General features: G+C 56.4%; 1 protein-coding gene across 7 annotated transcripts in view; it reads right to left on the reverse strand.

The window, feature by feature from the left end:
• The window catches only part of CARMIL1 (capping protein regulator and myosin 1 linker 1), a 77,826-nt gene that overhangs the window by 34,041 nt on the left and 20,269 nt on the right, over nt 1-23,516 (reverse strand). For all 7 annotated transcript variants that reach the window (XM_070397142.1, XM_070397147.1, XM_070397144.1 and 4 more), the window contains exons 3-12: nt 14,307-14,357; nt 12,492-12,551; nt 11,351-11,472; nt 8,100-8,197; nt 7,742-7,812; nt 7,184-7,257; nt 6,981-7,056; nt 3,723-3,811; nt 2,123-2,217; nt 1,458-1,544 (exon numbers count right to left, since the gene is read on the reverse strand). In XM_070397142.1, the coding sequence (XP_070253243.1) occupies nt 1,458-1,544; nt 2,123-2,217; nt 3,723-3,811; nt 6,981-7,056; nt 7,184-7,257; nt 7,742-7,812; nt 8,100-8,197; nt 11,351-11,472; nt 12,492-12,551; nt 14,307-14,357 (823 nt within the window). The remainder of the gene's footprint in view (nt 1-1,457; nt 1,545-2,122; nt 2,218-3,722; nt 3,812-6,980; nt 7,057-7,183; nt 7,258-7,741; nt 7,813-8,099; nt 8,198-11,350; nt 11,473-12,491; nt 12,552-14,306; nt 14,358-23,516) is intronic.

A 23,516-nucleotide genomic window follows, 5' to 3' on the forward strand; every position in this document is an offset into this window, starting at 1 on the left:
TAACGGGACAACTGAGTCCAAAACATACAGAGAACACCAGACTCTCATCAAGAAAATCATGCAAAACCATGTCCTCAGTGAGGTCTGACAACCTTAACAAATAAATTCCAAAAAGGAACAGGTCGGATTGGTCTCCACAGCACAACGCCCCCTTGGCAGGCGCCGGTGCTTGGCGGGCGGCCAACATCTGCCCCGACTCCGGGAGCCTCGCGCCCAGTGTCATGCCGCTGGCCGGGACAAGGCTCCCCCGCCCCCTCCTGAGGCCCCTCCACGGGAGGCCGGGCTCATGGGCACAGGAGCAGCAGGAAATCCAAAAACACAGGATGGAAGGAGCCAGGCCCGCTCCCAGCCCCACTGAGCGCAGATCGCCGCACTGCATGCGGCAGCCGGTGGGCCGGGCGCTCCTGAGTTAGCGCTGGAGGCTTTGCAGCTGGAGCGAGGGCAGCAGATGGCCCACGCCGAGGCCTGGCAGCCGGCAGGACAGGCCCCAGGGGCCTGCGAACCGTCCTCCCGCCAACTTCTGAGGGGCGGCGTGGGGAGGTGAAGAAACAATCCCTCTTGAATTAGGGGCCATGACTATCCATCTTTCCCGAAACTGAAATACAAATGCCGGGCAAATTGCACACAAAGCTTACAAGGACCGCTTCATCCGAGTTATTCTGAAGCTGCAAGAACAAGGAACGCTTTTAAAAACTGTTTTGTCCGGCCGGCGTGACTCAGTGGTTGAGCGTCTACCTATGAACCAGGAGGTCACGGTTCGATTCCTGCTCAGGGCACAGGCCCCGGTTGTGGGCTCGATCCCCAGAAGGGGGCGTGCAGGAGGCAGCTGATGGATGATTCTCTCTCATCGCTGATGTTTGTATCCCTCTCTCCCCCTCTCCCTTCCTCTCTGAAATCAATAAAAAACTATCTTTAAAAATATGTAAGCAGGGAGGTTGCTGCTGATACGGCAGCCGTGCTGAGCACTGGAGAAGTGGTCCGAGTCACTCAGGGAACAAAGGGAAGCTGGAAAAGTGCACACGCACATCAACACCTGGTCCCCTGCACTGTGAAAAGCGACGTGTGCCATAAACACTGCCTCTGGAATTAGTCAAAGTGTGTACACATCTCGGGGGACACCCTGTATTTTACTTTATTTTATTAGTCTTTTAATCCTCACCCGAGGATATGTTTTCATTGATTTTTAGAGAGCGAGGGAGGAAGGGGAGAGAGAGAGACGTGGACTGGTTGCCTCCCATATGTGCCCCAACCAGGGACTGGACCCAAAACCCAGGTACATGTGCCCTGACTGGGAACTGAACCTGCAACCTGTGGTGTGCGGAACGCGCTCCAACCGAGCCCCCGGCCAGGCGGCAACACGTATATTTAACACGTAAATGCAGACATAGGACTGAGTAATGATTCTAACTATTTAAGGTAGAGAACATCAGACATAAAGTGAATAAGATATACAGTACCTTTAGGTGACAATGAGGTTTTAGATAAATTTAAATGTTTTAATCCCTTTGGGAGTTTGGCAAATTGAACACTTAAAGAGGACACACCTGAGAAAGGAAAGAAAAGGCGATTATGAGAATTTCCATGTTTGTGCAAATCTGCTTCTGAGTTCTTCAATAAATCCTGAGCAACGCTCCCCTCGGTGGAGATTTCTATGAGTATTTTCCACTCCGTTGGATGACCTGTGGATTCCCAGCCACCCGCTCAGGGGCGGCCAACAGTGAGCATTCCCACCAACGGGTGTGAGAGCCAGGAGCCAGCGAGAGCACAAGCAGCCCTTAGAGCGTAACACAGCCCGGCCGGCGCGGCTCAGGGGTTGAGCATCGACCTATAAACCAAGAGGCCCGGGTCTGATTCCTGGTCAGGGCACAGGCCCGGGTCCCGGGCTCGATCCCCAGTGTGCGGCGTGCAGGAGGCAGCTGAACAATGATTCTCTCTCCTCACTGATGTTCCTATTGCTCTCTCCCTCTCCCTTCCTCTCTGAAATCAACAAAAATATACTTTAAAAAAAGAAAAAAAGACCGTAACCACAGCTCAGCGGGTCTGCTCCCCACTCCCCGGGCCTGGCTGCAGTGACGTCCCCACCCGCTCACGGCCGGCAGCGCGGGTCCGAGACTCCGGGTACCTCGGTCCTCCAGCGCGTTGCCAGCGAGGTTGATGGTGTGCAGTCCTGAGCCGGGGTTATGTGCGAGCGCACTGGCCAGTTTCTGTGCAAAATCTCTGCAGACAAACACAACAGTGAGAGGAAGGACCACGAGGTGCAGAACGGCTCACACCCTCACAGCTGGAACAGCTGGAGGAACAGCGACAGAGACGCTTTCTTCCCAGCGGATCCCGGGTGTCACATATTTCTTAGCGCCCAATCCATTCCCCACATGAGGGTATGAATCCTCATCAGAGAATCTGCAGTCACACCCAAACACGGTTCATTCCGATGGCCAAGGCCTCACTCCAAAGCAGAGAGAAAATCTTGTCATTGCCCCATTAAAGACACATTTCAGGCCCGGCCGGGGTGGGTCAGTGGTTGAGCATCAACCTAGGGACCAGGAAATCACAGTTTGATTCCCAGTCAGGGCACATGGCCGGGCTGTGGGCTCGATCCCCAGTGTGGGGCGTGCTGGGTCAATGATTCTCTCATCATTGATGTTTCTGTCTCTCCTTCTTCCTTCCTTTCTGAAATCAATAAAAGTATTTTCTATACATATAAAAGGCTAATACGCAGTGTCCCCTCGGGAGTTTGATCGCTCACTATGACGTGCGCTGACCACCAGGGGCAGTGAGGAATGAAGGAAGGCCCCGCCGGCAGCCGGAAGGCCCCGATCAGCCCTGATCGCTGGCCAGGCCTAGGGACCCTACCTGTGCACGAATTTCGTGCACCAGGCCTCTGGTATACATGGAAAAAATGGACACATTCAGGACGCTGTTGACAGTATGCGTCGGCCCCTCCATAACGTGGAGCAGCACCCACAAATGCAGACCCAGCTGCTCTAATTGTGGCGTTTAAAGGCTGCAATTGCCAGCACCATATTCTAATGAAAGCTAAAATCGTTATTTTAGATGTGTTTCACTTAAAATAACGCACTGAGGGCTGTGGTTATGAAACTGCCACCCCTCCCCACTTAGCAGTGGAGTCCTTGTTCTAGCAGATTCCCGCTCCCACACGCCCCACACAGGCTTGGGTCTGGATGTCGGAACCACGAGGTGCAGGCGAGGTAAGTGTGACTCGGAAAAGGGAGGCCAATGGCCAAACAGATCAAAGCAAAGTGGTAAAATAACCTGCAGTAGGCTGTCACTACAGCTACCGTCAGTGACACGGATCACTACGGCACCCAGACATGGGAGATGCTTCCTCAGCACTTTCCATAAACTTCCTCATTGACCCTGAGCTGTAATTTTGTAAGGAAGGTGCTAATATTAAGTCCATTTCAAAGACGCAGAGACTGAGGCACAGAGAGCCCAAACTAACTGCCCAAGGTCACAAGGTGTCTGGCTCAAGGGCCCACACACCAGGCACCACCAAACACGCCCCATGACACAACGGCAAGTGAGGTTATGAAATCCGTGGCCTCGGTGCCGATGTTAGGGACGCTGGGAGCTTTTTTTAAGAAGGGAAACAGGATGTTCTCTATGTGAGGAGCCCACCTTTTCATCTTAACTGTATCTTAACTTTAGAGGAAATGACAAGACATTCTAAAGCCAGAGTCCATGTGCAGGGAAATACTCACGTTCTCAGTCCAGCGTTTTCCAACACCAACTCCTCCAGCCGACCGGACCTGCTCACCACCCTCAGGATCTGCTCACAGACATCCGAGGACTGCAACAGAACGCACACGTTAGCCGTACCGCACACCTGCAACCAAGCTCGTGTCACTGTCACAGCCTGCGCCACACTGTGACAACGTCAACCATTCGCGCACACGTTCGTTCATTCTGAAAACCTAACTGAGCCCCATCACGAGGAAGGTCCTGGGGAGACAGTGGCATGAAGGACAAAGTCCCCTCCATCAAGAGCGTGCCATCAGCAGGGGAATCGGACAAGAGAACACACAGTTATGGCAGAACAATAAACAGGCCTTTTTGGTCACGGTCTGGGCACACAGAGGTGCATTCACCCAGTCTTGGGAAAACAAAAAGGAATTCCCAAAGAAAATGACATGCAAAAGGGAGAATAAAAACTAAAGCGCAGTGATGATGGTGGTGATGGTGATGGTGGTGATGGTGATGGTGATGGTGGTGATGATGGTGATGGTGGTGATGGTGGTGATGGTGGTGGTGGTGGTGGTGGTGGTGATGGTGGTGGTGGTGGTGATGGTGGTGATGGTGGTGATGGTGGTGATGGTGGTGGTGGTGGTGATGGTGGTGGTGGTGGTGATGGTGGTGATGGTGGTGATGGTGGTGATGGTGGTGGTGGTGGTGGTGGTGATGGTGGTGGTGGTGGTGGTGGTGATGGTGGTGATGGTGGTGGTGGTGGTGGTGGTGGTGATGGTGGTGATGGTGGTGGTGGTGGTGGTGGTGATGGTGGTGATGGTGGTGATGGTGGTGGTGGTGATGGTGGTGGTGGTGGTGGTGGTGGTGATGGTGGTGGTGGTGGTGGTGGTGATGGTGGTGGTGGTGATGGTGGTGGTGGTGATGGTGGTGGTGGTGGTGGTGGTGATGGTGGTGATGGTGGTGATGGTGGTGATGGTGGTGATGGTGGTGGTGGTGGTGGTGGTGGTGATGGTGGTGGTGGTGGTGGTGGTGATGGTGATGGTGGTGATGGTGGTGGTGGTGGTGGTGGTGGTGATGGTGATGGTGGTGATGGTGGTGATGGTGATGGTGGTGATGGTGGTGATGGTGATGGTGGTGATGGTGGTGATGGTGATGGTGGTGATGGTGGTGATGGTGGTGATGGTGGTGGTGGTGCTGATGGTGGTGGTGATGGTGGTGAATGGTGGTGGTGGTGGTGGTGGTGGTGGTGGTGAATGGTGGTGGTGGTGAATGGTGGTGGTGATGGTGGTGGTGGTGATGGTGGTGGTGATGGTGGTGGTGATGGTGGTGGTGATGATGATGATGCTGGTGGTGGTGGTGGTGATAATGGTGGTGGTGATGGTGGTGATGGTGGTGGTGGTGGTGGTGGTGAAGATGGTAATGGTGTGACTGTGTTTGAATTTCTAAACGCCTCTCAGTAACCTGCCAAGTAGTTTACTGATATGCACACTCATTCATTCAACAAACTTGACACCCATTTATGAAACCCATTTGAATGAGTAGCTATTATGAGCCACACACTCTGATGGCACTGGGTAGCAATGCATAAGGTCTGAGCTCCAACTCGCTCCCGACAACAGGAAGCTGAGGCCCTGAAGTTCAAGTAACATATCTAAGGTCACAGGGCCTTGTACTAAGAGTCAGACTCTGAAAACCGGGTCTGTGTCTCTTTTCTCACACCCACTGCCTCTAAAGGGCCCCATAGTTCACAGCCCATGTTCCTACTGACATCGCCTTAGGTCACTCACCCCCAGGCCAATCCACAGACCCAGTGGCCTGTCCACTCGCAGACGTCCCACCTCCACTTTCCTCAGATGTACATCTCAATCCAAACCCTACTATGAAAATCTTTTTTTTTTACCCTCACCCAAGGATATTTTTCCATTGACTTTTTAGAGAGAGTCTAAGAGAAAGGGAAGGACTGGGAGAAACATCGATGTGAGAGAAACATATCAATTGGTTTCCTCCTGCACAAGCTCTGACCAGGGTCCGGGCCAGGGAGGAGCCTGCAACCGAGGTACGTGCCCTTGACCAGAATCAAACCCACGACGCTTTGGTCCACAGGCCGGCACTCTATCCACTGAGCACACTGGCCAGGGCTCCATGGAAATCTTAAACCACAAGTTCCTCTGACCTCTGAGAGTCGGAGGCTGGAATGGAAGAGGCGCCACTAAAAGACCTGCGTGATCTCCTGCCTAAAGAGGGAGCAGCAGGAAGCTAGCTCTCGGAGGAGCCCCTTCCCCGTGGCTGCCGAGCCCCTGGAAGAGACCAGCCTCACAGAGCACCTACCCCCCGTGGAAACAGACAGGAGTGGCTCCCGGGCCCTATGAGAACCAACGTGTCCCCTCGGCTTTTATTCCGCTCACACACAGGTGCCCTCAAGTCGTCTGGACCGTCCATGCTGCCTCTCACGATCCCCCAGGCGTAACAGTTCCCTAAGTTCCCAGGAGGGGTGCTTCGTGGAGGCGACAGGACCGTGAGTCTGCTCTCCGTGCAGGCGAACCCCGAGTCGTTTTTGCCAACAGGAGTGGGCACTCAAGGCCACACTCCCTGCGTCTTTCCTGCCTGAATCGTCCAAATTGCCCGAAGCAGCTGAAAACGCGAGGCAGTGCTTGTCTAAAGCAGCTCACAGAGGAGAAAATGCTGCGGCCAAAAGGTAAACTGAGTGGGGGGGGGGGGGGGGGGGGTGAAAGGATTAAGGAAAGACAAATAAGAGAATGAAAGCTGGGTCTCGGTGGGACGCTGCTCCCTGATGAGAAGACAGCGCCAGCGCCCACAAGCCGTGTCTTTATTTTATAGCAGATGCCACGGGGCAAAGTAGGGGCGTGATCAAGTTGTTCACAGCGTTCTCATGAGTTCCAACCTCACTCAACTACATGCACCTGAACTCTAGCACAAGGCAGGTGGGGCCACGTGTTTGGACCATAGGTTCAAGCTCACAACCACAGCCGTTGGCTATGATTGTGCTGGGAGGGCCCTGCCTTCCAGCTGGGACTTGCACGTGGCAATGAGAGGACCCTGTCCTTTCATTAGTCCGAGGTTTGAACCTGGCCAAAACACTATAGCCACGCCCCATAAGAAAGTGTTACACAGAACACTTTTGGGGGAAAAGCTCCCCAAGAAATACACATGTAGGCAACGCGCCAGCTCGGCAGGAAAACAAATCCACTTTTCTGATCATCGGCAGGTGTTTGAAACCCAGCCTCCCCGCGCCAGGCGCCTCGCCCCCCGCTCACCAGCCTGAGGTCCTTGGAGGACAGCTTGGAGAACCACTGGTTGTACTCCAGGGCAGCGATGATGGGGATCAGGTCCCTGGAAGCAGAAACAACGAAGCCCACGCTCTTACAACAGCCAAGATCCACGCCGTCAGCGCCCCGCGGGCTCAGCAGCCGTGCGGCCCTGGCTCCGAGCTGGAGGGAGAGGGGAGGGAGGCCCTCACCTGTGGTCCAGGTGACTGAAGTCCTGCAGGTTCAGCTCCCGGGTGTCCTGGGTCAGATAGATCGTGTCCACATCCTGTTGGAAACACAGCACAGTCGTGTGAACAGTCCGCGTCGGGGGCGTGGGGGGCGGGCAAGACAACGACACAGGCAGATTCGTACGTGATCTGAGCAAGGAAGACTGAGCAACAACGAAGGGTGGGAGACAGAGAAACAAGCCAGGCAGACACTGAAAGAGTCTGTGTGTTTATGAATGTGTGTGGTATGTTTGTGTGAGTGTGTGTCTGTGTGAGTACATATGTACTGGGTTGTGTGTCTGTGTGTATGTGTTTGTGAGTGATTGTGTAAGCGTGAACAGGTGTGTGTTGTGCATCTGTGTCTGTGTGTGTGCATGTGAGTGTGTATGAGTGTATGTTGTGTGTGTGTATGTACTGGGTTGTGTCTGTGAGTGTGTATGAGTGTGTTGTGTGTGAGTGATTGTGTAAGTGTGAACGGTGTGTGTTGTGCGTCCGTGTCTGTGTGTGCATGTGAGTGTGCACACTGCACACAGGCACACTCACCCACTGCACTTCCTCCCTGTACGGGAACCCCAGCCAGTCGCAGACACAGGCATACATCTGCGAGAACCCGCCTGGAACAGAAGCAGAAACGGGACAGGTTTTCGGGGAAGCGACTATGAAGCTGAAACTTAAAAGCTCCCGCGTGACCAGCGCCGACGGGCGGGCTCCTTCTCTGCTTGGGAACCAGGACGCCCTCGTGCGGGTGGGCGGGCGGGCGTGGGATGTGTAGAGCTTAAGTACAGCCCCCGTCCACCGCCTACTGATTACAGCTTCCCACCGACTGCACCCGCCATGCGCACTGGGCAGACCTCACGGCCTGGCGGGCCCCACGCAGCCTGAGCGCCGGGGATGTGCTCACCACAGGGGCCCTGCTCGGCCGCCGGCTGGCTGTCCCACTCGGCCTGCAGGCTGGCCAGCCGCTCCGACGGCTCCATGGACACCCTCTTCAGGATTTTCCTGCAAGACCCCAACAACGAGGAGCATCAGAAATCAAGTGTTTCAGGCCGCACACAGAAATCTATTTTGTGAGAGGCCATTCTTTTATTTTTTTATTTCTAATATATTTTTATTGATTTCAGAGAGGAAGGGAAAGAGAGATGGAAACATCAATGATGAGAATCATCGATCGGCTGCCTCCTGCACACCCCCTACTGGGGATCGACCCTACAACTGGGGCATGTGCCCTTGACGGGAATCAAACCCGGGACCCTTCAGTCCGCAGGCCGATGCTCTATCCACTGTGCCACACCAGCCAGACTGCCACATTTGTCGGAGTTTTCTGCACAAACCATGTCCACCTCATCACTTCACAGCCAGGGCATCCGCCTCTCCCTCCCAAACCTGGCACCACGCAGGTCAAGGTCACCTGTGCCCCTCATGGTGCCAACCCACCAGACAGCTCTGCCCGACCGTGCCCGATGCTGACCCACTGTGGACGGCCTCTGCCTGAGTGTGCCCGATGCTGACCCACTGTGGACGGCCTCTGCCCCGAGCGTGCCGATGCTGACCCACTGTGGACAGCCTCTGCCCCTAGCGTGCCGATGCTGACCCACTGTGGACGGCTCTGCCCCGAGCGTGCTGATGCTGACCCACTGTGGACAGCCTCTGCCTGACCGTGCCCGATGCTGACCCACTGTGGACAGCCTCTGCCTGAGCGTGCCGATGCTAACCCACTGTGGACAGCCTCTGCCCCGAGCGTGCCGATGCTGACCCACTGTGGACAGCTCTGCCCCGAGCGTGCTGATGCGGACCCACTGTGGACAGCCTCTGCCCCGAGTGTGCCCGATGCTGACCCACTGTGGACGGCCTCTGCCCCGAGCGTGCTGGTGCTGACCCACTGTGGACAGCTCTGCCCCGAGCGTGCTGATGCTGACCCACTGTGGACAGCTCTGCCCCAAGCGTGCTGATGCTGACCCACTGTGGACAGCCTCTGCCTGAGCGTGCTGATGCTGACCCACTGTGGACAGCCTCTGCCCCGAGCGTGCTGATGCTGACCCACTGTGGACAGCCTCTGCCCCGAGCGTGCTGATGCTGACCCACTGTGGACAGCCTCTGCCTGAGCGTGCTGATGCTGACCCACTGTGGACAGCCTCTGCCCCGAGCGTGCTGATGCTGACCCACTGTGGACAGCCTCTGCCCCTGAGCGTGCCGATGCTGACCCACTGTGGACGGCTCTGCCCCGAGCATGCCGATGCTGACCCACTGTGGACAGCCTCTGCCCTGAGTGTGCCCGATGCTGACCCACTGTGGACAGCCTCTGCCCCTGAGCGTGCCGATGCTGACCCACTGTGGACGGCTCTGCCCCGAGCGTGCTGATGCTGACCCACTGTGGACAGCCTCTGCCCTGAGTGTGCCCGATGCTGACCCACTGTGGACAGCCTCTGCCCCGAGCGTGCTGATGCTGACCCACTGTGGACAGCCTCTGCCCCGAGCGTGCTGATGCTGACCCACTGTGGACAGCCTCTGCCCCTGAGCGTGCCGATGCTGACCCACTGTGGACGGCTCTGCCCGAGCGTGCTGATGCTGACCCACTGTGGACAGCCTCTGCCCCGAGCGTGCCAATGCTGACCCACTGTGGACAGCCTCTGCCCCGAGCGTGCCAATGCTGACCCACTGTGGACAGCCTCTGCCCCGAGCGTGCTGATGCTGACCCACTGTGGACGGCTCTGCCCCGAGCGTGCTGATGCTGACCCACTGTGGACAGCCTCTGCCCTGAGTGTGCCCGATGCTGACCCACTGTGGACAGCCTCTGCCCCGAGCGTGCTGATGCTGACCCACTGTGGACAGCCTCTGCCCCGAGCGTGCTGATGCTGACCCACTGTGGACAGCCTCTGCCCCGAGCGTGCTGATGCTGACCCACTGTGGACAGCCTCTACCTTGAGCGTGCTGATGCCCAGTGTCACCGCGCCAAGCCCTCTGGCTCTGGGCTCCCCGGGAGTCCCACCCACCTTGCTCCTCACTCTCCTCCTCGATTCGACCGCTCCATCTCGGGCTCACTGTCAGGACACTTTCTGTCCAGGGCCCTCGGCCCAGCCAGGCCTCACCCGCGGTGACACCGTGACCCTCACACCTGCTGGGCCTGTAGCCCGGCCCTTCCCTCCAAGCTCCAGACCCCCCCGGCCCCCCCCATCTCACGGCCCCTGACGTCCCCACCGAGACGTCCTGCAGGTCAAGCTCAGTGTTCCTGATGCAGGTGGTCGGGGTTTACCCTCAAAAACACCCACCCAAGGAGGCGCCCTGGCCTCAGGGGCAAGAGAGACAGGCCAGGACCCCGTGGGGCAAAGCGGCTCAATCAGGTGAGCGTGTGGCTGACTCAGGTGTGAGCACAGCGTGGTGTGTCCCAGGCGCCGGCACTCTGTGACCCATCGGTGTTAACAGGTTACTGCACTGGCCCAACAGCACCAGAGTCCTCTGGGAGAGAGCGGGGCTCACTCAGGCATTATTCCCACACGGCGTCTCCTTCAGAACATCGGGTGAGCATCTCGTTTAAAAAGGTGGAACGAACCCCTCAGCAGTTGTCAGACTGGAAGACGGGGCCCCAATGCCGTGTGACGTGTTGGGACAACAGTGAAGCAACCAAGTGTGTGTGTGTGGCTGTACTGCGAGCACTTGTTCGTACAGAAGGAATATTAACCCTGTGTCTTTGGGGGAAAAACACAAAAACATCCACACCCACCCTAGGACTCGCTCCCCAAGTACAGACCTGTCCCCCAAATCCTGAGCTCACATGCTTAACAGACAGACATAAACACGTACTGATATCTTAAGGTGTATTTCAGAAAACTGAGAAAAAGGAAAGAGGCTAATTATTATGTTTACGTTCGTTTTGGGTTTTTTTTTAGGTTTCCTCTTACTGATCAGAAAATAAAACACGAAGGAATGGCGTTCTGCCCTCACTAACCCGCAGGTGACGCCCGCACACCGAGCCTTGGTCCCGGGCACCCACGGAGCGCTGGGCGCAGAGGTCCCACGGGAGGATCCCAGAGCGAAACCTCACCCCAGCGCCTCGGCGAAGCGGGCAGAGCCGCACAGAAAACCTCAGCCGTGGAACAGGGGCCGAGTGGGAGGAGGCCAGCCCTCCCCCGCCCCCTCCTGCCCCCCGGGACTCACAGGGGAGACAGGCCGGGAAAGATCCTCCGCAGGCAGGAGCCCAGGTGCGCCAGCACCTCGCTCACGTCCTCGGGCGCCGCCATCCTCAGGGACAAGCTGTGCTTCTCGGTTTCCACGGCCATCTGCAGGGGGCAGGGCGGGGACCGCGTCATCACAACCCCGTCCCTCGCCTGTGTGACTGTACGTGACAGAAAAGAATGCCCTGCCCGGCCCACGGGGCTCAGTGGTTCAGCATCAACCTAGGAACCAGGAGGTCACGGTTCGATTCCCGGTCAGGGCACGTGCCGGGTTGTGGGCTGATCCCCAGTGTGGCGCGTGCAGGAGGCAGCCGATCCATGATTCTCTCTCATCACTGATGTTTCTCTCTCTCCCTCGCCCTTCCTCTCTGCAATCAACTTTAAAAAATTTTAAAAACAATGAGGCCCTGAGGTTGGAGGACGGGTGGGAGGGCCCACGCCAGGCAGCAGCAGGTGCGGCGCTGGGACCCGGGCTCCTGACCCCTCAGGGCTGCTGGCCCCAGTGGCCTCCGAAAGCTGCCTCTAAACCCCAGCTCTGGAAACGGGTCCCGTCTGGAATAGGCTCGGTTACCCAGACGTAAGAGAAAACTCTGCCGAATCCCTTTCTACGTCACTCCCACCTGCACTAGAAACCCATTGTGCATACGTGATAGGAATTCATGTGTCTTTAATATATATATGTACACACACACACACATACATTTTGATTAATTTCAGAAAGGAAGAGAGAGATAGAAACATCAATGATGAGAGAATCATGGATGGGCTGCCTCCTGCACGACCCACACTGGGGATCAAGTCCACAACCCAGGCACGTGCCCCAACCGGGAATCCAACCGTGACCTCCTGGTTCATAGGTGGGCACCCAACCACTGCACGCGCCGGTGTGGTAACTGGTTGTTCCCGCAGTTACTGAGAAGGTTTTCCTCACGGGAACAGCCCCGACCCTGCCCACGAGGCCCCTTCAGCTTCTCTTCGGAACCTCCCCGGTCCCTCATCTTGCTCTTCCACATTCTCTCGAGAAACGTTCAACAGTGAGACGAACCAGAGGATGTTTCGCGGTGTGGGACCCTCAGGGGAGGGGTGACCCGCGGTCCCGCCCAGGGTCTCCGTGGCCCACTCACCTGCGCAGGCTTGCTGCAGGTGACGCCCTGAATGTCCAGGTAGCTGAAGGTCAACTCGAGCTGCAAAGAGGGGGTGGGGGGACACAGACCTGTGGTCAGGGCTCAGGGCACAGTTCAAGGTGAAAACGCTGCAGTCAGCGATGCACCAGCAGCCGGAGGTGGGCTGGCGTGTCCCCGTCCATCACCGAGACGGGCCCTCGACGGACCGTATTTCAGAAAGGGCCCTACGTGCTCCCCCCGGGAAGGTGCACGTGCGACTTCGAAAGTTTCATCCTGGGACAAACCCGCTGGGAAGTGCTGGCATTTCTACTCTGGTTTTCCATTCATTTAGAAATGAAGTGTGAAGTGAGGCATCTAAACCCATTTTTTCTTTTATGTCAATGTTTGCTTTGGAGTGACCGCCGGATGATGTCACGTCCATCATCGTCCTTTCTGAGCCCTGACCTCTCCGGGGACACGGACCACTCAGGGAGCCGCCATCCCTCCTGCCGTCTCCCAGGAGATTCACATTTTTAATGGATTTAGAGAAACACGGTATTGAGGAGTTTTAAACCAGGCTTAAGTGAAACACATAAATAAAAGCCCTCTCTCCCCCTGCAGGTAGGGAAATAATTTGTTTCCTTCTTGTTTTGGCAACAAGGGTCCCTTCCACTCTTCTCCTGAGATCAGCACTTATTTTCTTCAAAATAGGCCCAGCCCTGGCTGGTGGCTCAGGTTGGAGCATCGTCCTGTAGCCCAAAAGGTTGTGGGTTCCATCCACGGTCAGGGCGGGTAGAGGAGGCAGCCAATCGATGTCTCTCTCTCATATGGATGTCTCTCTCTCACTCCCTTCCTCTCTCTAAAATCCATGGAATCAGCCTCAGTGAGGATTTAAAGAAACAGTAGGTCCAGTCTCCCCTCCCTGCCTTTTTCCTGGACTGTGGCCACCAACCTCCCTGGCTCCAGCCTCTCACGCTCCCGCAGACAATGGACGGGGTCCAGCCTTTGGTCTGTCCTCTCCTTCCACCTAGAAACGTAATGGGACCAAACCAGACCCAAACCCAGGACCCTCTGCTCCCTCGAGTGGGTGGTACTATCATCTGTGTGGTGCATGTGTGTATGTGCGCACATGGATATGTGGGGGTGGGCTGTACCGCCCCGTGTATGGTACACAGGGGACGTGTGTTTCTTGGTGTGAGTGGTGCATGTGTGTGGTGTTTGCGGTGCATGTGCTGTGTATGCTTGTACGTGTGTGCATGGTGTGTGTGCGTGTTTGAGTGTGTGCACATGTGTTGTGCATGATACATGTGTGGTGCATGTTTGTGTGTGCAGTGTGTGTGGTGCATTAGCTGGTGTGCGCGCGTGTAGTGCGTGTGTGCGTGTGGTGTGTGTGTGCGTGTGGTGTGTGCATGTGCACGTGTGTGTACATGGTGCACGTGTGTGCACATGTGTGTGCATGGTGTGTTGTGTATGCACATGTGTGAGCGTGTGTGCACATGTGTATGCATGGTGCGTGTGTGCACATGTGTGAGCATGGTGCGTGTGTATGCACATGTGTGAGCATGGTGCGCGTGTGCACATGTGGGAGCATAGTGCATGTGTATGCACATGTGTGAGTGTGGTGCGTGTGTATGCACATGTGTGAGCATGGTGCGTGTGTGTATGCACATGTGTAAGCATGGTGCGTGTGTGCACATGTGGGAGCATGGTGCGTGTGTGCACATGTGTGTGCGTGGTGCGTGTGCACATGTGTGCGTGGTGCGTGTGTATGCACATGTGTGAGCATGGTGCGGGTGTGCGTGCGTTGGCAGGAGGAACCCCGGCGCCGGCACTCACCTTGGAGGGGATCCGCGCTGCGAGCAGGAAGGCGCGGCAGGTCGTCAGCACCTGCGGCGGAGAGCGCGTCAGTCCGGGCTGCGGCCCCGAGCGGGTCAGGGCGCGGGACCAGAACCAGGCCCGCCCGCCCGCCCGGGCCCGCGGTCTGCCCTCGGCCTCTCCCGGGCGCCTGTCCGGCGCCCCCACCTCCCCCTTCTCCCCGCCCACGCTGCCCGCACCCGGCGACTCCCAGCCTCCTCCGCGCCGGCCCGTCTCCCAGCATCCTCTGCGCCCCACGTGACAGCTGCACGCCGTTTGCGTCACTTCCGCCGTTTGCGACAGAGACGGCATCGCAGGAGGAACGCGGCCTCCAGGTCGGGATCCGCTCCCGGCGTCGGACAGAGACGCGGGCAAAACGTGAACCCCAGGCCCGGCTGGCCCCGCGGGCACGTCCTCCCCTCCAACCCCTCCCTCCCCCCCCCAGACCCCCGAGGCCGCGTCCCTGCAGGTGCGGGGGGGGGGGCGGGGGGGGCAGGTGCTCCCGGGGCTCACCTCACCTCACCTCACCTCTGAGGCGGGACAACTTTTGTGAATGGTCCCGGGATAGTTCCCCATTGGGTTTTAGGGAGACGGAGAGAGACGTGGACCCGACCAGGGCCGGGCGGGGAGGAGCCTGCGCCGAGGTCCCTGCCCTTGAGCGGACTCGAACCCAGGACCCTCCAGTCCGGGGGCGGGCGCTCTAACCACTGAGCCACACCGGCGAGGGCTGCTTTTTATTTTTTATTTTCCTTGTGACCCGCTTCCCTCCTGGCTGTTTGCTTCCCATCCTCCAGAACACGCCGCACGACAGGCCTGGCCGTCTCAGCCGCGGGCCAGGCAGTCACCGCCCACCAGGAGGGGGCCCAGCCCGGGACCCCTCATGGGGATGGGGGGACCCCTCATCGCCGGGCACGTGCGCCCGCGCTCCCCAGGCCTCCTCCTGCTGAGACTGTTCACTGCAGGGTCGGGTGAGAAGTCCCTGAGCCACCAGCACCCCCCTCCTCCCGCCCACACCCGCCTCCAGGGGCTGGATTGGGAGCAGTGCCCCCAGGGAGGGGGGAACCATAAATTCCGCATTTAGAGCGGCTTCCAAGCCCGCTGGAAGCAGAATGTGGGTTTGGGGTTCGATCCCCAGGAGGCCGGGCAGGGGGCAGCCCATCGACGATTCTCTCATCGCTGATGTTTCTCTCTCTCCCCCGTCCTCTCTGAAATCAACAAAAATATTTTTTAAAATGAAATATTAATTTCACCACCTTCTTTACCAAATCTGCTGAGAGTGGCAAGCGGCCTGAAGTTTCCCGCCTCCCGTGCTCCCCACTAGACGTGCTAACGAGCAGGAATATGAGTCTGGGGCCCAGAGGATCCGAGACAAATCACGGTGAAACCGCAAAGGCTGGCTTGTTAAGACTTGGCCGCCTGCACCCCAGCAGGGCGGTTCTGTCAGCGCCGCCGGCCCCGAACGCCAAGGTGAAACAGCCCCAGTCGTTCACGCCTGCGCCAAGCCAGCCGGCAGAGGCGTGTCATGCTCCCCACCAGCAAGAACCCCCAAAATGTTCCCACCACCACGTCCCTCTGCGGTTCTCCCGGGCGAACCTATGATCCCAGGGCCTGGGAGAGGTGGGCGCCCAGGGAGTACCAGCCAGTGCGGACGAAGGAAGCAGGTGGGTGACCAGGAGGGGACTCGGCGCTTCCCACTCACTCTCCCCGTTCCCAGGCCTGGCCCCCGAGGACCACACCGCAGCGTCACCGAGGGAAGCTTCCGGAACATTAATGCGCCTGCGTCACTCAACTACCTGACCCCATTACTGATGTCCTCACCGCACCAGCAAGCCGGAGTCCCAGCCCGTCCTCGCTGTCGGCCGGGTGGCACCCCCAGTGAAATCGCAGGTGCCTCGGTGACTGCGTGTTCCCGAAAGGCCACGCCCGCCCATCACGGAGCTTAGCTCTCTGTTAATAACTATGTTGGTGTCCAACGGGCCCCAGACGACGACTTCTTTACGGGAAGATTGTCTTAGTCATCACTGCGTCCCCCACACGGAGCAAAGCGCTCGCCACACAGCGGGTGTAGGAACACTGGGTGGGTGGATGGATGACAAGATGAAACAGAATTACATCCACTCAAAGAAAATCACAGGCAGCCTCACCGAGGATGTGTTTATTGATTTGAGAGAGAAAAGGAGGGGGGAGAGGGAGAGAGAGAAGCGGAAATCAAACTCAACCCTTTGGTGTATGAGACGACACTCCAACCCACTGAGCCACCGGGCGGGGGCAGCCCCGCTTTTCAAGACGATCACAGTAGACTTGCCCAGAGGAGGGTGAGCACAGACGGGCTGCGTAACAAGATCCTCCCGTGAGCAGCGGCGACGGCAGAGGGGACACCTGCCACGGAGGGCGGCCCTGCTGGGCGTCGCTTAACCTCCCAGGGCAACCAGGTCGGGGAAACCCTAGGAACCGGCAGGTGTGGGCCTCTCTGCTCCAGAGGTAACCGTCTGAGAGCAAATCTAAAAATAGAAATGACTCTCAGCCGGCCGGCGTGGCTCAGTGGCTGAGCATCGACCTATGAGCCAGAGGTCAGGGTTCGATTCCTGAGCACAGGCCCGAGTTGCAGGCTCGATCCCCAGTGTGGGGCCTGCAGGAGGCAGCCGATCAGTGGTTCTCTCTCATCGTTGATGTTTCTCTCTCACACTCTCTCTCCCTTCGTCTCTGAAATCAATAAAAAATTTAAAAAAAACAAATAGAAATGATTTTCAGGGAGTGCTAAGAAAAAACGGGTCAGTCCATGCCAGGCCTTCGCCCAGCAGTGCTGGACGGGCCCACCCCCAGGGGTCCATGTTCCACGGGACCTCAGAGCTCTCTCCCTCACACCCGCTCCCGCCCCTCTGCCCAGCAACCCCACCCCGTCTGCAAGGCCCCGATGGCTCCGTTCCAAGAACAACTGGAAACACGCCTGGACATAGGAGAGTTTTTAGGCTGCGTATTTCTACACGGTGAGAACGTTGCCCTCCACAGCCTGGCACGGCTGGTCTATAATTTCTTAGGGAGAACTGACAGAAATTCGGAAAGTGTGAATTCAGGCGACTGAGTCAAAGCCAAAAAAGGGGCAGGAAAACACACGGCTTCTTGACTCAAGACAGAGTTGGGACAGGGCTGGGCCCCCTCCCTCCCAGCCGCCCCCACCTGAGCCTGGGCTCCAGCACCTTCTGCCTCATCTGATTTGGAGCCGGCTCGGGGGTCGTGTCCACACCCGCAGGCCTGTGTCTGCTGCCCATTAGGATTCGGGGTCATGACACCAGGAGGCATCAGGCGCTTGGCTTCATAAGGAGCTGGTGTGTTTGGGGGAAAGGCCTCCATCCTCAGAAATCCCGGACTGTGGGAGCTGCCAGGCCTGAGGGCTGACCTTGAGCAGGGGTTTTCCAATGGTTTCCCCCCTGAGTACTTGCTGCAAACAACGCCTTATCTGAGGCCATTATGTAAAACAGATGGAAGCCAAGCTGCTTGGGGCGAAGTGAAGGCACCTGGGAGATGGGACCAGGTCCCCTTTCCTCTGTAGCTCTGGGTCCCAGGAGATGGGGGCTGGGGTGGTCCTGGCAGTGGGATGGGGCAGCCGGGGGGAGGGCGGGCGGGGGGACGGGGGGGCGGGGGGAGCCCTGGGGAGAGTCCAGGGCTGACATTTACTAGCGGCACAGAAGGGCTTCGGTATCTTCAGAACTTCCTGTTTGTGCCCGTGAGGCTGGGCCAAGGAACTCACCTTCCACAGCAAGTCAGTCTATACACACAAAAGTGAAAACATGGTCCTAGCCAGTTTGGCTCAATGGATAGAGCACCGGCCTGCGGACTGAAGGGTCCTGGGTTCGTTTCCAGTCAAGGGCACATGCCCAGAATGCAGGTTTGAGCCCCAGTATGGGGGGGTGTAGGAGGCAGCCGATCCACGATCCTCTGTCATCGTTGATGTTTCTCTCTCTCTCTCTCTCTCTCTCTCTCTCTCCCTCTCCCTTCCTCTCTGAAATTAATAAAAATATATTGTAACAAAATAAAGTTTTATTGAAAAACAGCCACGTCCATTCATTGTCATACTGTCCGCAGCTGCTACCACTCAGAGGTGGAGTCGAGGGCGCAGAGACCCGGCCTGTGGGCCTCACACACTTGCTACCCGGCCTTTTACAGGAGGAGGTTCTGCCCACATCCTACCGACTGTCCCATAGAACATGTCTGATAAATAACATGGAAGACTTCCCTTACTGACTGTCCCATAGAACATGTCTGATAAATAACATGGAAGACTTCCCTTACTGACTGTCCCATAGAACGTGTCTTATAATTAACGTGGAAGACTTCCCTTACTGACTGTCCCATAGAACGTGTCTTATAATTAACATGGAAGACTTCCCTTACTGACTGTCCCATAGAACATGTCATATAAATAACATGGAAGACTTCCCTTACCGACTGTCCCATAGAACATGTCTGATAAATAACATGGAAGACTTCCCTTACTGACTGTCCCATGGAACATGTCATATAAATAACATGGAAGACTTCCCTTACCGACTGTCCCATAGAACATGTCATATAAATAACATGGAAGACTTCCCTTACTGACTGTCCCATAGAACATGTCTGATAAATAACATGGAAGACTTCCCTTACTGACTGTCCCATAGAACATGTCTGATAAATAACATGGAAGACTTCCCTTACTGACTGTCCCATAGAACATGTCATATAAATAACATGGAAGACTTCCCTTACTGACTGTCCCATAGAACATGTCATATAAATAACATGGAAGACTTCCCTTACTGACTGTCCCATAGAACATGTCATATAAATAACATGGAAGACTTCCCTTACTGACTGTCCCATGGAACATGTCTGATAAATAACATGGAAGACTTCCCTTACTGACTGTCCCATGGAACATGTCATATAAATAACATGGAAGACTTCCCTTACTGACTGTCCCATGGAACATGTCATATAAATAACATGGAAGACTTCCCTTACTGACTGTCCCATAGAACATGTCATATAAATAACATGGAAGACTTCCCTTACTGACTGTCCCATGGAACATGTCTGATAAATAACATGGAAGACTTCCCTTACTGACTGTCCCATGGAACATGTCGTATAAATAACATGGAAGACTTCCCTTACCGACTGTCCCATAGAACATGTCATATAAATAACATGGAAGACTTCCCTTACTGACTGTCCCATAGAACATGTCTGATAAATAAGGTGGAAGACTTCCCTTACTGACTGTCCCATGGAACATGTCATATAAATAACATGGAAGACTTCCCTTACCGACTGTCCCATGGAACATGTCATATAAATAACATGGAAGACTTCCCTTACTGACTGTCCCATAGAACATGTCTGATAAATAAGGTGGAAGACTTCCCTTACTGACTGTCCCATAGAACACGTCATATAAATAACATGGAAGACTTCCGTTACTGACTGTCCCATAGAACATGTCTGATAAATAAGGTGGAAGACTTACCCCACTGACTGTCCCAGAGAACATGTCGTATAAATAAGGTGGCAGACTTACGCAGCTGAAGGCATTTACAAGTGTCGGGCCAGGGCAGGCCACCCCGAAAGACGCCCCTCTGGGGTATGTTGATCCCTTTGAGCTACAGTTACTTAAGCAGCTGCTCGTGCAAGAACACTGGGGCCTCTGTCTGTGTCCCCCAAGCCCAGAGGTGAACCTCCCCGGGGACAGAGTCCTAACCACCAGAGTCAGGGGGTTCGGGGCCGACAGGTGTGTACACAAACCTGCTCTTTCTTTCACTCATTTACTGCCCAAGCCCCAACTCTGCTTAACTCCTCAGTGACGAGCACCCAAAGCTACCAGTAAGTCTCTTTCTTCTCACAAATCCTCACAAATGTCTTGTTTCTTCCGTAAAAAGGCACATTGCCTGCTTTGGAGTCACTTTCTTTTTTTTTTTTAAATATGTTTTTATTGATTTCAGAGAGGAAGGGAGAGGGAGAGAGAGAAACATCAATGATGAGAGAGCATCATCGATCAGCTGTCTCCTGCACGCCCCCCACTGGGGATCGAGCCCGAAACCCGGGAATCGAACTGTGACCTCCTGGGTAGGAGGTCAACGCTCAACCGCTGAGCCCGCCAGCCGGCCGGGCCGGGTCAGTCTCTGAGCACCCATGTTTGATCCCCGCACACACAGTTACCCTGGCTTTTCTCCTGTTAACCCGTCTCGTGTCAAGTGCACTGTCCGTCCAGCGCCAGCTCTGGGGAGGGGGAGGGGGGCTTCCTGGTCCCGACAGAAGTTAATCGAATGCGCCGCTTGCTTCTGGTTATTACGGTTTTATTTATAGCCTCCAAATTGAAATCTACCAAAAACCATGCCTCGAGAAAAAAAAAAAAAGGAAAAGGAAACATGATAAGGAGACATTTTCTGGCTCTAATTCAGGCCATGGCATACTTCACGTCCAGGAGAGCCCTTAAGGAGCAGACAAATTCCATGGATGTGAAAACAAAAAAGAAAAATGTGCCTAAGGAAACCGAAGGCTCTGCAACCTGGAGCCAGGCATCGGCCCACACAGCACCTGGTCTAACGCAGAGGAACACGGGGGCTGAGCTCTGAGTGACACGCCGGCCACACGGGAGCTGAGCTCTGAGTGACACGCTGGCCACACGGGGGCTGAGCAGGGAGAGCCCTGAGACTGCGTCTCGCTGTGCCCCACGGAGAGGCCCCTCCATCCCAGGAAGTGCCCTGAAAACCAGCCATCCCAGCCCTTCCCGCAGGGGACGCAGGGAAGACAGAGGGTGAGAACGGAGGCCTTGACCCTGACCTGCCCCTGTCACACCTGCACCTGTCACACCTGCCCTGTCACACCCACCCTGTCACACCTGCACCGGCCCCTCCAGCTTCAGGCCTTGGAAGGAAGCCAAACCCGGCCACCTGCCCATAGCTGCCTCCTCAGGGCCCAGGCTCTCCTGGTGCCGGGAGGCCTCGCCTTCCTCAGAAGGACCCAGCCCAGGCTCTTCTCTCCATCTCCCCAGACTCCACACGCCCTCCCGGTCCCCCCCAAATCCCACACAGGGGCCTGGCTGCTCACAGGGGCCCGAACACAGAGCCCATGGTGTCAGCGACGCTCCCTGGGGCTGCGCCCCCTGCGACCGCAGGCCCGCCCCTCCCCGTGGTCTGCCCACCCAGGTGCCAGGGGCTGCATCCCTCTCCTGGATCGGTACCTGTGTCTGTGGCGCCCTGGGCCACGAGCTTCTAGGCCGCAGAAAACACATACCATGTCCCTCCCCCAGAGGTCAACGGTGGCACCACCAACAGGGGTCAAGGGTCAGGCCCCTGCTAACTGCTTTGTCCGGTTATCTTATCTGATTCCCAAAACACCCCTCAGGACAGCCACCACCACCTTCCTCAGAAGCTGAGACTTGGAAACGTGATCTTTGCTGGGACGGCTGAGCCAGGACTCCCACCGAGTCTGCCTGGTTCCAGGGGCGCACGACCTCCCCAGAGAGGGGCTCAGTGAACCCGCCTGGTGAACGGAACCCGCACAGAGCTGGGTTCCACCCTCGGCGCCCTGTCCTTCCACTTCCTGCCCAGGAAGGCTCCAGGCACAGGCACCTGCCACTCGGCACACAGAACATCCCCTACCCGCCCCAACCTCCCACCCCCCGGGGCCTGCAGACCCTGCAGACACTTTACAACTGTTTCCTTTTTTCTCAATTACGTCATTACACTCATGTAATCTTTTTATATATTTTTAATTGATTTCAGGAGGAAGGGAGAGGATGAGAGAGATAAAAACATCATTGATGAGAGAGAATCATGGATCGGCTGCCTCCTGCACGCCCCACTCTGGGGATCGAGCCCGCAACCCGGGCCTGTGCCCTGACTGGGAATCGAACCCTGACCTCCTGGTTCATAGGTCGATGCTCACCCACTGAGCCACACCCGCTGGGCTCCCCCCAGCATTTAAACCCAGCCTTCACCCAAGGCCCTGCACAGACGCAGGCCTCGGTCTGAGCCTGAGAAGAGACTCCTGGAACTTCAGAGAACCGCGGTTACTTGCGCTCCCGGTGATAGCGAGAACGGCTGTGCGATCCGCTCGGCCCAGGCTCAGTCCACAGAGGCGCTGGCTGCCTGGACGGTGGGAACCGTTCTTGTTGACGCGGCAACAACACAAGCCTAACAGCACCGCTCCCTACACGCCTCCTGCACCGCCCCGAGCCGGCCAGACCCTCGGTCAGTACGGCGTATTCTGGCCGGTTCGAAACTGTGGTCATAAAATGTGGGTGGGACAAGGGACCGGGACATGTGTGTGACGTAAGTGGCAGACGTGCAGCCTCAGTAGTTCCACATGTGCGCACGGCCAAGTTACCGGGGGAAGCCATGGGAGACGCGCGGAGGGAGCCCAGCTCAGCAGGCGCCGCGATGCCCACTGCTCTATAGGAAGCTCCGTTCAGGCCTGTTTTGTCCCCAAACTGACTGCCCACCCTCGTGTTCATTTGAAAACATGGATCTTGCCTGGCCGGCCTGGCTCAGTGGTTGAGCATCGACCTATGAACCAGGAGGTCAGGGTTCAATTCCTGGTCAGGGCACCTGCCCAGGTTTTGGGCTTGATCCCCAGTGTAGGGCATGCAGGAGGCAGCTGATCGATGATTCTCTCTCATCATTGATGTTTCTCTCTTTCCCTCTCTCAAATCAATAAAAATAAATTTAAATATATATCTTTTTTTTCATTGCAAAATTGAAGAGTGTCGCTCAGCCAACACGTGCGGGGACACTAGGCAAACCCTGAGCTCAGGCTCCGGCCGGCAGGGTAAACATTTCTAGGTTCACTGGGAAGGTTCCATCACCCAGACCTGCCAGCTCACGGCCCTCACATCCGGAAGAGCTCCGTGAAGTCGGTCATTTTCCACGGAAAAGCCGCAGGGTCCACATGGGCAGGAAGGACAGCATCTGTCTAGACCAGGGGCGGGGAATGTCCGGCCAAGAATCATCTGGCCCGGCCCTGCCGAGGCATGAGAGTGGGAGTTAACTCAGTATTCGACCAGTGGTGGCAGCTAACTTTTAAGTTAATAACTGTGTACGGTCCTCAAATGTTATAAATATCCAGATGCCCCTGGAAGGAAAAAGGTTCCCCACCCCCGGTCAGGGCACAGGCCCGGGTTGTGGGCTTGATCCCCAGTGGGGGGCATGC

Source organism: Myotis yumanensis, unplaced genomic scaffold, assembly GCF_028538775.1.
Source record: "Myotis yumanensis isolate MYYU_CA2020_CCGP unplaced genomic scaffold, mMyoYum1.0.hap1 SCAF_17, whole genome shotgun sequence".
NCBI classification, from domain to species: Eukaryota; Metazoa; Chordata; class Mammalia; order Chiroptera; family Vespertilionidae; genus Myotis; species Myotis yumanensis.